Genomic DNA, 16,712 nt, shown 5'->3' on the forward strand with positions numbered 1-16,712 from the left:
TGGAGGATCCCTCCCTTGCCTCACAGATGAGGAAATGCTGCTCAGAGCTTCAGGAACTTAAAAGTTAGGCTCTGTCCCCATGTAAATCTACGGCCCTTCGTAACAAAGGCCCGAACAAAGCTGAATGAACATAAGGTACCTTAAAGTTCTCATGTGTCAAATTGTGGAACTACCAACTGTTACTTACATACTGACCCAACAGTGACTGGATTGCCACTTTCTTAGTGAGTGATTTACCTGCTGTAAATTCACGGAAGAGCCAGCACTATTCATGCATCCTGGCTTTAGCCTTCTTCCCCCTTAGTCACTGAAACGAAGCAACATAATTTGTTTCTAGCAGGACAAAAATTTCTCCTAAATTCAGTAGTGATCAATAGTTCCAGAGCAGAGGCCAGCATCCATCTGGTCCTCTCAGAGGAACCCAGGACAGGCCCCCTCTACAGTATCCTGTACGTTAATGTTAGGTCTTTTTCCCATCCCAGTGTAACTGAAGTTAGTCAAAGAGTGACTAAAATCTTATAACATGAGGTGGAAACGCCATCATACCTTTCAGCTAAGAGCCCTCTTACCTAAACTCGGCTTGTGTGCAAGCATCCTTACCGATGTCTTCCCAACTGGCGCTCCTTTTGAGCTCACCCACTTCTGTCAGGGATTTCCCTCTCTGTCCAGAGGTGTCACTCCCTGGGCTCAAACTCCTGCAAGTGTCTTTCCTTCCTGCTGTTCATGTATCACTAGGAAACCAGTCACCAGATCCTGCCAGTTTTCATAAGCAGAGCCCTTCATCACTCAGGTTTGTTTTTTTCCTCTCTGTTGCCACCACTTTCAACCTAGGCCCTTCAGGTCCTGTTCTGCCCCGTCCCTCCAGCCGAGCCACTGACGCCAAAGCCCTGGGCTCACCACCACCCACCTCGGAGACCTCTGCTCGGACTCCCTTCCTTCCTTGACTGTCCCTCTACCCCTTCCCCACTCCCAGTCAACCCAGCGCACTCCTTATAGACCCAACCCAAATCCTACTTCTGGTAAAGCTCTGAACTTCTCTAGGCCACAGTGAACTTTGCCTTTTTTTCAAATCTTGCCAAATTTGTGTTCAAAACACACACCACACATAATCCACCATGGTACTAATTTGCTTTTATACAGTGCTTTGCTGCATATTGAATACTTTAACACTCTTTTTTTGTTAGTTCCTCACAAAAACTGAAGGATATATTATCCTGACTCTTTCAACAAGGAAAGCTGTAATTTAGTCAAAGCCATACAATTGAAACGTCCCAAAGCTGGGACCCAAACGCAGAACTTGAGACCCCAGGTCTCGTGGAAAGACTGCATGAAGGGAGGGAAGGCAGATACATGAAGTAATGCCTGTCCAGGAAATACCTGTTCTTCCCTTCCCTTCATTTCCACCTTCCACCGCACACACATCCACACTTAGATCCTAAGTCCAATACTTTTTTACAATATACTATAGCTGCTTTATCCTCAGATTTTTTCATATATAAATAGCCTCAGTCACTCTTTGTTTCGGCCTTTATAGGAAGGAAGCTGTGGAGATTCCCACATGGTCTTACTGTGGAGGCAGTAAATTAAAAACTAGGAAGTACACAAGGCATTGGGAACCTAATCAACAGGGGAGGAACCAATTACCACTGAGACAAGGTGCTTTCATCCAAGTGTTCTGAAAGACCATGGTATGAGCCAAGCGTGAAACTAAGAAATTTGAGGGAAAAACAAAATATATTACCAATCCATTGTGCTTGGAGGAGAGCCAGGGCAGATCTCATCCATCAGACAGGTCCCTTGGAACTAAGGACTAATGAATCTTGGCAGAACATCGAGTTTTCTAATAAAGTCAACATATGATGAATGAGCATATATACAAACGCATCTTAGACAAAACAGCTCCACAGATAAAATAAGACTTGACTGTAGCCCAAGTGGTGTTAAGCTAAAACACAGAGTGTGCTGGAGGGGAGTCTATGAGAGGCTGGCGGCCAACAAAGAAAGCCCAAATCCGTGGCAAGTTGGAGAGGCAGAATTGGCAGTGTGTATCCAGCACCTTTTAGCAAGAAAGAACTTGAACCTGGAGACAATGGACAATTTTTATCTCTGGGGTGCTTCCAATTGTGAAACAGAATAATAAGGTTTAACCCTGAGTCAAAAATATCTCAGTGCAGTTTGCCTCTGTTTGCTCTGAATCCAAGCTCACAATATCTTTCTGATGACTCTTCCAGGTTCGTGGGTCTTTGATTCTGGGAAGGGAGGAGCTCTGGATATGGGTCACAATCCCCTAGAGTAAACTGGTGGCTTAGTGTTCTCATTTATATGTCAATCACTTAATACCAGGGCTGGCGGAGGCCAGCCCCAAGAGACACTCCTGGTGTAATGACCAGCTTAGATTTTGGGCCTGCAAAGCTAAGGTCCATTAAGAGGAGAGCTCTGAAATGGAGAGAGCCAAATGGAGCCTTGGTTTTAAGCTGCAGCAAAGCTCACTTCCATTTTGAGGCAAAACAGGCAAGCCTGTAATAACACCTAACTGCTGAAGAGCCTTTCAGTTTACAAAGCACTTACATGACCAAAGTGATTATCATGGGAATAGCAATTATTATTGCTATTTTAAGAAGAAAGTTGAGGTTTGTGACTTGACTAATGTCACAGAGTTAAAATCCAGGTATTCTTACTTCTGACAGTTTATTCTATTCAATTTTGTTTGTCTAGGAAGAGCGGGATCAGTAACTCCTCATGTTATGTCATGTTATGTTGACTTATTTGTGGGAGACAGCATATCATTACAGTGAGGGGAAATCTATCTGGTGATCTTATTATCTTAAAGAAGATAAATAAGCAAGAATAAAGGTCCCAATTTAAAGTTGGAGCCACGCTGAACAGTGGGAAGGACTTAATTTAAGGATTAGAAAAAAGAGCAGTCAGACCCTTAGAAACATGGTCAACTGATTTTTTAAAATGTTTTATTGTTAACTACACATAACAATTTACCATTTTAAGCACTTTTAAGTGTACAATTCAATGGTACTAAAAATACTTAGAATGCTATGTGACCATTACCATCACCTGCCTCCAGGACCTTTTCAGCATTCCAAACAGACTTTGTACCCTTTGGTAGTAACTCCCCATTTCCCTCTTCCCCTGTCTCCTGACAACCTCTATTCTACTTTCTGTCTCCATTCTAGGCACCTAAGGTAGGTAGAATCATACAATTGTCCTTTTGTGTCTGGCTTATTTCACTTAGCATAATGTTTTGAAGTTTCACCCATTGTTGTAGCATGGGTCAGAACTTCATTCCTTTCAATAGCTGAGTAATATTCCATGGCATGGATAATACATTTTGTTTTTCCATTCATCTGTTGATGGACGTTTAGATTGTTTCCACCTTTTGGCTATTGTGAATAATGCTACCATGGACATCGGTGTACAATTATCTGTTAGAGCTCCTGCTTTCGTATTTTGGGCACTTACTCAGAAGTGAATTGCTGGATTATACTGTAACATTATGCTTAACTTTCTGAGGAGCTGCCAAACTTCTATAGCGGCTGTACCATTTTACACTCCCACCAGCAACACATAAGGTTTCCAATTTTTCCACATCCTGGCCAACATTTGTTACCTTCCATTTTTAAAAATAATAGCCATCCTAATGGGTACAGAGTGATATCCCACTGTGGTTTTGATGTGCATTTCCTTAATGACTAGCAATGTTGAGCATCTTTACATCTGATAATTAACCATTTGTATTTCTTCTTTGGATGAATGTCTCTTCCAGTCCTTTGCCCATTTTTGAACTGGGTTGCTTTTTTGTTGTTGAGTTTGTACAACTGATATTTGACAAAGGCTCAAAATCAATTCAGTCAAGAAGGGATACATTTCAATAAACGGCACTGAAGCAATTGGACATCGTAGGCAAAAAAAAAAAACCCTCAACCTGAACCTCACATCTTACACAAAAATCATGCCAAAATAAGTCATGAACATAAAGCTCTAATACTTTTAGAAAATCACAGGGGGAAATCTTTAGGATCGAGGGCTAGGCAAGGAGTTCTTATACTTGACATCCAGAGCATGATGCAGGAAAGAAATTGATAAACTGGACCTAATCAAAATTTAAACCTTTTGTTCTATGAAAACCTATGTGAAAAGAATTAAAAGACAAGCTACAGACTGGGAAAAAAATATTTGCAAAACACAATCTGACAAAGGACTAGCATCTAGAATATATAAAGAATTGTCAAAAGTCAACAGTTAGAAATTGGGCAAAAGATATGAACAGACACTGCACCAAAGAGGTTATACAGATGGCAAATAAAGCACCTGAAAAAAAAAAAGTTCAATATCATTATCCATTATACACGTTAGAACCACAATGTGATGTCGCTGCATGCCTACTAGAATGGCTAAAGTAAAAAATAGTGACAACATCAAACACTGGCAAAGATGTGGAGAAACCAGATCACTCATACATAGCTGCTGGGAATGCAAAATGGTACAGTCACTCTACAAAACAGGTTGATGCTTTCTTACAAAACTAAACATGCAATTACCATACAACTGAGCTCTTGGGCATCTAGCCCAGTAAAATGAAGACGTAGGTTCCCACAAAAACCTAGACATGAATGTGCGTATCAGCTTTATTTGTAATAGCCCCAGATTGAAAACAGCTCGGATGTCCTTCAACCTGCGAATGGTTAAACAAGCTGCAGTACATTCATACCATAGAAAACCACTCAGCAATAGAAAGGAACAAATTGATACATACAATTCGGATGAATCTCCAGAAAATTATTTTGAGAAAAAAAAAGTCAGTCCTCAAATGTTACATATTATATTATTCCATTTGTATAACATTTCTGAAATGACAACATTTTAGAAATGGAGAACAGACTGATGGTTACCAGGGGTTAGGGTCTTTGGAGGTGCGGAGGGAGGGGAAGTGGGTGTGGTTATAAAAGCTCAACATGAGGATCTTTGTGGTGATTTAAGCGCTCAGTATCTGAAGATGGTGATGGATATGCAAACGTGCACGTGATAAAATTGTAAAGAAGTAAACACACACACACAAATGAATACAAGTAAAATTGGGGAAATCGGAATAAGTTAGGTGGACTGTATCAACGTCAATATTCTGGTTTTGATACTGCACTAGAATTTTGCAAAATGTGTTCTGGTGCCGCACCTTCATGTATGTCTATGGAGTCAATGCCTTATGAGGAAAAAATGAAGGAAAAACAACCAAGAGATATCCGAAGACTTTCAAATTATAAAGGCCTGGACAAATATTTGGAAAGTTTCCTTAGCTCTCCTTTCCTACAAAGTTACCTCCCACCCAACATATCCCTGAATATAGAGTAGTGACTTAAATTGGGAAGTGCCTTTTTTAAAAACACACGTGTTTTCCACTACGAAAATAAACCACCTTCACTATATTTAAAATTCTCTAAAGTGTACAAATAAAAACACAGTATTGCAATTCCAGCACCCGAATATAACCATTTTTATGTTAATATTTCTATTATTTCCTCCCCGTCTTGTTTCCGTGCCTCGTTTTAAAAAACATTTCATTTATTTAGCAATTACTGTTTTGTGTCCTGCCTTTTTCACTGTCAGGAAATAACATCTCCCCTCCACTCTTTCACATTTTTCAAAGACATTCTGAGTGGCTACGTTGAATTTCACGGTGGGATCATTCACTTTAACTCCCGCCGCAAGACTGAGGGATGTGCATTTCTGCAAAAAACGTTTGGTCCACAAACCTTTTAAAACATATGTTCCACAGAAGCGGACCCCTGGGTCAACTTTAAAGTCTCAGACACAAGACGCCCTTTTCCATGCAGCCCACCGCGCCTAATTCCTTACCGCCTCAGCCAGGACCCTCTGCGCCTCCGTCCCCTTCCGAGCTGCCGGCGTGTCTCGGCCGCCGTAGGCCCGTGATGACGTCACGCGGCGGCTTGGCCGGTTTCCCTGGTGACGGTTGCCGGGGCAGCGCAAGAAGCGGTCCGGAATTGGTGACAGAACTGCGGCAGCCCAAAAAAGGAGCAGAGGGGTGACCACTTTAAGTGCGGAGGAAAGTGAGGAAGGGCCCGGGCGGGAATCGAGGGAGCCGGCAGCCGCCCGAGAGCCTGGCCGGAGCCGCAGCGCACACGCTCCCCCACCGAGCGCGCTGCTGGCCGCTCACTGCGTGCAGGGCGCAGAGCGAGGGCTCTTCTACGTTCATTCTGTAAATCCTTACCCGCGGCCTCCTCCCCTCGCCCGGCAGACATTCATTTTCCGCGCGATACAGAGGTTAGGCGCAGACGGTGAGTCACCTGCCCAAAGTCACACAGTAGGTGGCATAGTCAGAACAACTCTGGTCCGCCTTACCAGCGCCCTCTTCTGGTCTGCGCTATGGAGCGCTGGTTCTGGCACCACACTGAGAGCGGGAACACGCGATGCACTTCCCCCAACCTCCCGCCCGGGGTCCAGCCACCTCAGAACCGAGGACTCGGAGAAGGGAGTCCTCCTCAGAGCGGGATTCCTTCCCGGAGAGCCGATCATCTCCTCCCCATCCTCAACCCAAACCCGTATCTGCACTGATGTTGGCCTGTCAGGCAGTCGGGGAGCCTGTCGTGCAGTGTACAGGGCGCAGAGTGGGAGGAGATCTAGATGAGAGGGTGAGGGGAGAGAGAGGTTAGTGGGGTCAAAGGCGGCCCAAGTCTGGAAGTCGCCTCAGCCCTTCCTTATTGGTCCCTGTCCCCTATGCATTCAGCTGCCTCTGGGATCTTTGCTTTGCCACAGGAAGTGGCGTGGTGAGTGGGTGCCATTCTCCTCATCCCATGATAAGTCCTTCCTGAGCGGTGAGTTCCTGCTATGCAGCCTTAGCCTTAACTTAAAAAAAAAAATTTTTTTTTAGGCTTTATTTTTTAGAGCAGTTTTAGATTTACAGAAACACTAAACAGAAAATACAGAGAGTTCACATATACTCCTCTCCTCTTTCCCCATTATTAGCATCTTGCATTGACATGGTACATTTGTTATCCTTGATAATCCTATATGTTATCATTAACTTTAAAAGTCCATAGCTTGCATTAGGGTTCACTTTTTGTATGGTACATTTCTATGAGTTTTGCCAAATGCATAATATCATATATCCACTATTAAAGTATCGTACTGAATAGTTTCACTGCCCTAAAACCCGCCTGTGCTCCACTTTTCCTCCCTCCTTCCCTCTCCTCAACCTCTGGCAACCATTGCTCTATTTAATTCTCTACACTTTTGCCTTTTCCAGAATGTCACATAGTTGGAACCCTATCATATATAGATTTTTCAGTCTGGCTTCTTCACTTAGCAATATGCGTTTAAGTTTCTTTCAGGTCTTTTTGTGACTTGATAGTTCATTTCTTTTCATCACTGAATAATAGTCTCTTGTATGGGGAATAGATAAACCAATTTGTTTATCTGTTCACCTATTGAAGGATATCTTGGTTGCTTCTGATTTTTGGTGATTATGAATAAAACTGCTAGAAACTTTTGCTCATAGGTTTTTTGTGTAGACATGAGTTTTCAATTCACTAGAATAAATATGATTGTGGGATCATTTGGTGAGACTGTGTTTAGCTTTGAAAGAAACTGCCAAACTGTCTCCAAAGTGGCTGTACCATTTTGCATCCCCACCAGCAATGAATGAGAGTACCTGCTGCTTCACATCCTTGTCAGTATTTGGTGTTGTCAGTGTTTTGGATTTTAGCCGTTCTAATAGGTGTGCCATAAGGTCTTATTGTTGTTTTAATTGCAATTCCTAATAACATATGATGTTGAAGGTCTTTTCATATGTTTATTCATCATCTGTGTATCTTCTTTAGTGAGGTGAGTGTTCAGATGTTTTGCTCACTTCTTAATTGGGTTGTTTTCATATTGTTAAGTTCTAAGAGTTCTTTGTATATTTTGTTTACAGTCCTTTATCAGATATGTGTTTTGCAGATTTTCTTCTAGTCTATGGCTTATCTTTTCATTATCTTAACTGTCTTTTGCAGAGCAGAAATGTTTAGTTTTAACGAAGTCCAACTTATCAATTTTTTCTTTCATGGATCATGTTTTTGGTATAGTATCTAAAAACTCACTGCCAAACCACAGGTCCTCTAGAAAGAAAATTTTCAGTGTGATAGGAATGTTCTGTCATGATGGCGATGGTGGTTTACACGGATGTATGTCTTTGTCAAAAGTCATTTGCACAGAGGGAAGGTTATAGCTCACGTGGTAGAGTGCATGCTCAGCATGCACAAGGTCCTGGATTCAATCCCTGGTACCTCCTCTAAAATAAACAAATAAACCTAGTTACTCCCTCTGCAAAAGAAACTCATTTGCACACATAAAATTGGTGTATTTTATTGTGTGTAAATCATACATCAGTAGAGCTGATTAAAAACACACAAAACTCACCTTCAATGGCAGAGGTCAGAATAGTGGTTACCATGGTAGGTGGTTGACTGGAGGGGGCACAAGATAGCCTGTTTGGGGACTGAAAGTGCCCTGTACATTGATCTGAGTGGTCACCACAGGAGGGTATACCTATGTAAAGATTTATTAAGCTGTACACTCAGGATTTATATACTTTATATGTTAATTATAATTCAATTTAAAATTATATCTCAATTAAAAATACTAATGGTGTCTGAGCCCCACTCCTATAAACAGATTTAATTGGTCCAGGGATGTGCCCCAGCATTGTTATATTTTAGGAGCTCCTAGGAGATTCTAATGTACAGCCAGAATTGAGAGCCACTGTTTTTAGGGACAGGAAGGAGTCAACTGTTGAATTTGAATGATAGGGAGTATTCTGATGTCATTCGAGGTCCAGTGGCACATTCAGGCATGAGAGGGTATGGGGGCGATGCTCAGCTCAGCTGAACTTTGCCAGTCAGGGGATCTGAAATGAGGGTGGGTCTTCTGAGATTCCACATGGACATGTGCAAAGCTAAGCAGGAAGCTTCAGGGCTGGGGGCTGGAGACAGGGCTGACGGTGTGCTGACCACTCTTGGAAAAGGAGCACTTTGTGGAGTTTGCTTCTCCACAAATTCAGGCTTCTCTTCCTACTCCAAGGACAAGATGGCAGAGGATGAAGGCTCTCAGGACACCTTGCGGCTCCAGTTCAGGGCCATGCAGGAGATGCAACACAGACGGTTACAGAAGCAGATGGAGAAACGGAGGGAAAAAGAACTGAGCCTCCAAAGCAAAGTCGATGACCAAAAAGAGCCCCTAGAGATCTCCGATGGCCTCAGCGTCCTCCAAGCTGGGGAGCAGAATTCGAAAACCAGCTTTGAGCAGAGGTAAATGCAAATTTGAACTCTCCCAGGAGCACTGCAGGGAGGTAGGGAAGGTGTAGGAGAATGATTGCAGACAGTTCGACAGTCAGGTTGACTAGATGTTGAGACACAGAGGTTTTTTTGACATAGAGATTGTTAATGAAGTCTCTTGCATCTGATAGGTCTGTGGACCTGTGGACATAATATGACGTGAAATGTATTAAAAAACCATTTAAAGTCAAATGGAAATTTTGAAACTCACCAAGATGTCATTTATTCACTTGAATTTTCTTATGTAGTGTCTCTTTCATGAACACTGTGCTTCAGTTTTAGAGGAGCTGGTTGGCTGGCTCTGATGACTCACAGGTGACCATTGCTCCAAGTCTCATCTGGGATTGTTCTCCTGCACCAGTTTCCCTTTCCTGACACATAAGTTCACAAACATACCTGTCAAGAAGTACCGGATGGATTCCTTGCTTTCATACTGTTGGCGAAAAGGTTGAAAGGAGTCCAGAATCTTCTCATTCTTCTCTAAATTGGACACAGTCGCACAGATGCATATTGATTTATATTGGTTATTAGAAGCAGGAGTCTGGACTGATACAAAATTCTTTGCTAGTCATTTAGCTAAAAAAAATCACTAAGATTGCCTTTGAAGTCTATATTATAATACATTTTATGTATGTTCCATGGATACTGGAAAGAAGTATCAATTCTCTGAATGGGGGTTTCATATATCCCTCTGTTGACTCTGCAGGAAGCCATGTTATTCAAAACTTCATTCTCCGTTCATTTGTGTGTGTGTGTCCTTAATCATTCAGTTTTGAGAACAGTGTGTTAAAAATCTGCTCATTAAGTTTCCCTTAATTTCTCATTCCTATTTTATACAGACCAGTTCTTACCACCGCCTAGTGAGTGCCAGGCCAGGTACCACAAGCCTGGGCACTGGAGGCTGACCCCTGCCCATCGGTCCCTGTGATTCTGCCTTTGCATTGCAGGGTGCTTGAGGACGAGATCCAACAGCTTCGGGATCAACTCAGGGAAACAGTGGATGAGAACGGGCGATTGTATAAGCTGCTGAAGGAGAGGGACTTTGAAATCAAACACCTCAAAAAGAAAATAGAAGAGGACAGATTCGCCTTCACAGGTAGCTCCACCACTGCTGTGACAGTCCCTGCCCTGAAGTCCAGGTCGGCTGGCCCAGCTGCCGTGAAGCCTACAGGGCAAGACAGACGGCAGGTTCCAGAGGGCAGGTGCTCGAGAGCAAGTGCCAAGGGTCAGCTTTGGTCAAGCTTGTCCAGATGAGTCCTGGAAATGCGGGCAAAGGGGGAGGAATGGAGCCGGCCAGGTAGGCCAGCCGGCCAGAAAGTGGAGGCTGAGAACACTGGGGGCAGTGGGCAGCATTCTGGCCAGCATGGGGGACCCTGCTGGGAGTCGTGGGGAGAGTGCTCCTTGATGTTTGCTGCGTGTTCAGTGGGCCAGGGGCGTCCATTCTATCTTGACGATCTGGCTCAAATGCCATATCATGGACATGAAAAGCTCCCAGTAGAAGTAGGTGTTTACAGCACTTGCTGTTGCTGCTTCAGAAGGGTGGGTGAGACAATTCACTGTTCCAGGGGGGTTTCCTGGGACCCAGCAGTATCCAGAGTGGACCTTGGTTCTTCAGGTCTGAATTAGACCTTGGCTCTGTTGCTGGAGACCTTGACCTCTCAGATCGGTTAGGGACCTTGGCTTTGTGGGTCTGGGGATGACCTTAGCCCTGTGGGTATGGGCTGGACATTGACCATTGACTCTGTGGTCATGTGCTAGACCTTGGCCCTGCAGATCTGGTGGGGCCCTTGGCCCTAATTGGCCTCCGCCACACGTATGGCCATTGAACAATTCCCAGGTGGCTGACTAATAAAACACAAAGTCAGTGTGACCAATCACAGAGGGCAGCAGGCCTCACCTGGCATCTGCACATCCCTCTCTACCTTTGATAGTAAATGCCTTTAGGTGTGGGCATCCAGAGGACCCGTGCTGAATTAAAATACCAGAGGAATTTAGTATCTTAAAGGCCCTTGGTAGCCTGCTGTGCCTCCCTCCCTTCTTTGGCCTTTTCTGTCTAAAATAAAGCCACACTGAAGAGAAGGCAACACCCAACCTGCCTCAGGGTTCAGATGTGAAGGGACAGCTTTTGCAAGGCTGTTGAGTAGATGATGGGATTCAGGGGGAGAGCAGGAGATGTCTCCCCATCCCAGGAGACCCGGGAGACAGGATCTGGGGCTACGCCCTCTTCTCCAGCCTGCCCCATGTCCTCTGTCTCCTGCTGTCTCTGCCTGCTTGCTCATGGCCTCATCTGATTGCCAGCCCCTGGTCTCCCTCAAGACCTCTTAAATCCAGTCCTCACTCAGAAGTCCCCATTTCTGATTTCCAACTTCAAGTTTTGAAGAGAGAAGTCTGCCTGGCCCAGTTCATGGTTTTAAACCAGGCCACAGTGACAGGCTGCTGACAGCTGAGACTGGTTTTCCTTTGGCTGGATTCTTAGTGTTGGCTTTAATTTACTTTTTCTATTCCTTGGTACAGTTTTTTTAGTAATTGCTCTAGTGATTAGAACATCATACTTAACTTTTCACAGTCTACTTAGAGTTAATATTTTACCACTTCAGTGGAATGAAGAAACTTTATCACCGTACAGGTCCCTTTACCCTCCCTCCTTATGTTACAGCTTTTATATGTATAATATCTACAGATGTTGAAAATCCTGTCAGACAATGCTGTCATATTTGCTTTCAACCATTATACATATTTTAAAGGACTTAAGGAGACAAAAAGAGTCTATTATATTTACCCAGAAATTTGGCATTTCTGGGCCTGCCCATTCACTACTGCCCCCATGATCACGGCATTACATCTTCAAGAGTAGGGCTTGTCTGGAGACAGGATTTGGGAGAGAATAAGAAAAAAAGAGGATTTTTCCCATTTGCTCTAAGCCCCATTTCCTGCCCTTTGGACTAGAAAGGGCTTCTTTTAGCTCTCTTTCTGATGTCTAGTTCCATGATTTGTTCTGCTTTTGAGTGTTGGGGAAAAAACATAACCAAAGAACTCACCACGGGACCATTTGTACCTCTAGATTGGGTTTCTCTCCTCAGGTTCTGAGCCCTTTTTCCTGATGTGTCCTCACCCTCTTCAGCAGACACGAGGTGGCTGAAGGCAGCTGCTCCGCATTGCGCAAATCACTGCCTGGGTGTCAGCAGCAAGCCTGGCCTGAGCTGACTTAAAAACTGTCAAGTACCTTTGTTTACCTTCCACCCATTGTCACTCTCAGTCTTGTTCTGCGGGGCAACCCAGTGGTATTACAAAGCAGGCCTAAGAAGGTGTCTCTGCCAGTTACCCACTGCTTCAGTGTCAGAAGCATTCTGGGAACTTGCAGGCCTTCTGACCCAAACCACCATTGCACAGATGGAAAAACTGCCCTCCAGAGAGGGCAAGGGAACGCAAGGCTACTCCGCCAGTCAGCAGCAATGCTGCGCCACTCCCACCGCCTGCCTTCTGTGCAGCCCCCACACCGGGCAACCTCCCCCGTTTACATCCCTCCGCTGCCTCCTCTGCAGCCTCCCGCCTTGCCCACTGCCTTCCAGCTGCTTCCTCAGACACTCCAAGCACTTTCCTGCCTCCAGACCTTTGCACTTGCCATTTTCCCTGCTTAGAACACTCTTCTGAGTTGAGAACACTCTTCTTCACTGCTTGATCAGCCACTTTATTCATTCAGGTCTCTGTTCCCGCATTACCTCCTCAGAGAGGCCTTTCCCAACCACCCTGGCTAGGAGAGCGCCACCCCCATCCCTCGCATCCCCTTGGCCAGCTTCAGTTTATTTCACAGCCCTTATTCCTCCCAGATATTAGAATACATTTTTGTTTGTTTTCTTATCTTCCTCCCCTGCTAGAATGTCAACTCCGTAAGCCTTTTTTATTCACCATTGAATGCCTAGCACCGAGAGTGTCCGACACTTGTTAGAAACTCAATAGGTATTTCCTAAATGAAGGTGTGCACTTGTATTGATTAATTGTTACCACAAAGTTCTGTGTATGAAACAACCCCATAATCTCAGCAGCCTTCAGCAATAAGCATTGATTTGGCTCAAATATCTGGGTTTAGCTGGGAGTCAACTGATCTAGTCCCCGCTTGGCCAGGGTGGCTCAGCTTTGTTCTGTGTGTCCCTCTTCTCTTCCTGGGACCAGCCAGCTGGCCTGGATATGCTCTTCTTGTAGAAACAGCATAAGTGGGAAGAGTGAGTTTAAGTGTCTAAGTGCTTTTCAAGCCCCTCCCTGTACCTTATCTGCTAACAATAAACAAATCATTGGCTAAGCCCAGAGTCAGGCAGGCAGAGAGGGGTGGAGGGGGTACGCCTCACTCACTGGAGGGCATGGCAAAGTTATAGGACACAGGGCGCGGATGTATAACCTATCACTGAGCGGGACGTGAAGAATTGGAGCAATAAACATCTCCCGTAGAATTTCAACTCTGCTTCCTGATTTTCTAATTTTCCTAGAAAACACTGACTCACCAGGTGACTGCATTTCCACTCATTGGAGTTCGGCTTCAGGGTGTCTAGCCTCTGCCCCTGCGTGAGTGTCCATGCCAAGCAGCTTTAGCTTCTGAAACCCAGTGCTGTTGATGATGTGGCGTGATTTCAATGCGTGGGCCCGTGTTTTTCATTGACCTCACCATTTTCCTTCATCTTAGGAACAGCCGGTATGGCTGGGGACGTGATTGCCACCAAAATCGTTGAGCTCTCCAAAAAGAACCGTGTGCTGATGGCAGAGTCTGAGGGTGCGAAGACCAGAGTAAGGCAGCTAAGCAACCGCATCCAGGAGCTGGAGCAGGAGGTGAGGGTCCTCGGGCCCCCCTGCCCTAGGGGGCTCCCCGCACGCTGAGCCACTCCTCCAGAGAGGGAACACCCTTAGATGCTTTGGGTCCTTCCCAAGGGCTGGGGGGTCAGTGTCTGCCACATCTTGAGAGGGGGAAGTATTGGGAAGCAAGGGGTCACGCAGGTGGTGGAGACGCAGCTGGTACAGTGGGGAGGACTCGGGCCTGGAGCCCGACCACCTGGGTGTGAATCTCAGCTCCACCACTGACTTGCACGGTGACTTTGAGCAAGTTACAAAGTTTCTGTGCCTCAGTTTCCTCCACCTGTCCCATGCATGGCTGTAATAATGGTTCTCACACTAGGGGTTTCTGAGGATTACATGACTGAACATTGTGAAATGCTTAGAACAGTGCCTAGATAAAAGTTTGTTAAATAAGTCAACAGGGATCCTTGCTGATTTGAAGCTAGAGCCAGGAGCATTCCACCAGCTGGTTTCATCTTTGTCTGCCTTCTTCTTTCTGCTGCCTGCTGCCCTCCCACGGCTAATCACAAACCCCTCCTGTCCAGCCAGGCCCCAGCTCGAGCAGTTCATGGTCCCTTGGGAGCTAGGGTGGACTCTGTGTGTTAGAGAGAATCTTCGCGGCCTCTCCTTCTGTGGCTGAGGGGCTGAGGCCAGCAGAGGTTTAGAGGCTTTCTCCAGTCACACAGCATGTGGTGGTGCCGGATTTTAAATCCAATTCTGTTGCTCTCCAGAATCCTCCTCAGTCATTACATTTGGCATTAGAGCATCTTTATTCTAGAACATATCTTTATGAGAACCATCTCAGGCTCTGTGCCCAGCCCTGGGGAGACTGTGGGGAGCAAGATAGGCCTGGTCCCCTGGAGTCAGACCAGCATCGAGGGCTCCATAGAGGAGGGGGCGGGCACAGTCGGTCCCTGGAGGCTGAGAAGGGGCCCGACTCTGAGGGGTAGAGGAGGGGCCTCCATGCCGAGGGCCCAGGAGATGCAAAAGGCCCGAAAGGGGACCAGTGTTACCGAGAGTGGTACAAGATGAGGTCAGAGAGGTGAAAGGGCAGGTCATGCCCAGCTTTGTCAGACAGGGATGGTCTTTGTGTGAAGGACAAATGGGAAACCCTTAAAGGGTGGGTCGGCAGTCCCTAGACGGCAGTGGTCTTGGCCACCAGGCCATGACCCCGTGTGGCAGCTTTCTCAGTGTCTCCTCCCTTGTCTCCTCATCTGTAATGTGAAGTCTGGAATTCCTTCACTCTCCACCTCCCAGACTGTTGTTAGAAGCAGATCCTGGCTGCAGGATTGCTATTCACTAAGCTGTTTGTGAATCCTACAGCTGCTCTACTCCGTGACCGGGGAGTGGGGCAGACAATCAGTTAAACCCTCCCCACCACAGAGCAGCTCGTAGAGTTCTTCTGTGAGTGGTCCTTAAAGTGAGCTTAAAGGACAAACCGACAAGAGCAGTGACCGCACACTCAATGGCAGCACCAGAGCACTGCACTCAGGCGCCGCGGTTGCTGAGCAGAATTAAATATTAAATGCCCGGTTCGCTCTTTCAGCTGCAGACAGCCCTGGCCAAGCTGCCAGCCAAGGGGGCCGCCAACGCAGGAGCCAAGCTGTCAAGGACCCAGATGGGAGACAGAGCCTTGGTATGAATTCTCTTCGGTACTGGGGCGTGTGTGAGGCCATGGGCCTGGGCCTCCCTTCCTCCATGGGAGGCTGGGTGCCTCTGTCCGGGGTCTACCTCTATCCCACTGCTGAGCCAGTGCCACCATGGTGGCATCCTCAGAGTGGCCGTCAGGGGACAGTGACCAGGTCTCTGGCCTGAGGCCAGGAATGCCCCAGTGGAGGCCGGTGAGGGTCTAACTCTGATTCAGTCCCCAGAGAGGGAGGTCGAGAGGGCTGAGGACCTTGGAATCCTAGAATTTCAGGACCAAGAGGGAAAGCCTGGTCCAACACCCCCCACCCCAAGCTGATCTCCATTGCAGCATCCTCACTGGGGAGCCCTCCAGCCTTTACATTACCCCAGGAACTGGGAGCTCACTACTGCTCATTGGAACCCTGGGATTTTTTTCAGGGGGCAAGCAGTCAATATTATGAGAAGTCTTCCTTTTGTGGAGCTCCAAATCTACAGAGTAAAAGTGACTTTTGGGAATGGGGGCTGTTCCCAAGATTCCATTTGACTAAGCTGGTGAGCATCCATGAGGCCCAGGGTGTGGGAGCTGCAGCTCCACAAAAAGGAGGCAGTCTGACCTGGTGGGCTGCCTGGGAGGAACACGGAGCCCAAGCCAGACAACAAACAGCTTCAGAGTCTCAAGAACATCCCAGGAGGCCTCCCCAGGGGTTTTCTTAAGAAGCCAGACTAGTTAGTGATACGGTATCCAAGCCTCAGGACTCCTAGTTTAATGCTCCTTTCCTGCCCCATCTTCCCTGTTGCCAGCAGCTCAGGATCAAGCTGCCTCATGCCTGTCCGAGGAGAATCCAGTCTTTGGTGTACAGTGAGGGGCACCTCAGGCTCCAGGGGTGAACGTGTCTCCCAAAGACTATTCTTATGTGGGCCTGCCTC

The 16,712-nt window shown here is 46.2% G+C and overlaps 2 protein-coding genes across 4 annotated transcripts in view; one reads left to right on the forward strand and one right to left on the reverse strand.

The window, feature by feature from the left end:
- ACKR2 (atypical chemokine receptor 2) overlaps positions 1-5,905 on the reverse strand; it is a 54,946-nt gene extending 49,041 nt beyond the window's left edge. For both annotated transcript variants that reach the window (XM_014556419.2, XM_032459111.1), the window contains exon 1: positions 5,866-5,905. The gene's annotated coding sequence lies outside the window, so the exon portion shown is untranslated. The remainder of the gene's footprint in view (positions 1-5,865) is intronic.
- A 136-nt stretch (positions 5,906-6,041) lies between these two features.
- CCDC13 (coiled-coil domain containing 13) overlaps positions 6,042-16,712 on the forward strand; it is a 34,966-nt gene continuing 24,295 nt past the window's right edge. For both annotated transcript variants that reach the window (XM_006181333.3, XM_014556415.2), the window contains exons 1-5: positions 6,042-6,305; positions 9,085-9,311; positions 10,286-10,434; positions 14,014-14,156; positions 15,706-15,795. In XM_006181333.3, the coding sequence (XP_006181395.1) occupies positions 9,091-9,311; positions 10,286-10,434; positions 14,014-14,156; positions 15,706-15,795 (603 nt within the window). In that variant the 5' untranslated portion in view covers positions 6,042-6,305; positions 9,085-9,090. The remainder of the gene's footprint in view (positions 6,306-9,084; positions 9,312-10,285; positions 10,435-14,013; positions 14,157-15,705; positions 15,796-16,712) is intronic.

The sequence above is a fragment of the Camelus ferus genome, chromosome 17, assembly GCF_009834535.1.
Source record: "Camelus ferus isolate YT-003-E chromosome 17, BCGSAC_Cfer_1.0, whole genome shotgun sequence".
Classification (NCBI taxonomy): domain Eukaryota; kingdom Metazoa; phylum Chordata; class Mammalia; order Artiodactyla; family Camelidae; genus Camelus; species Camelus ferus.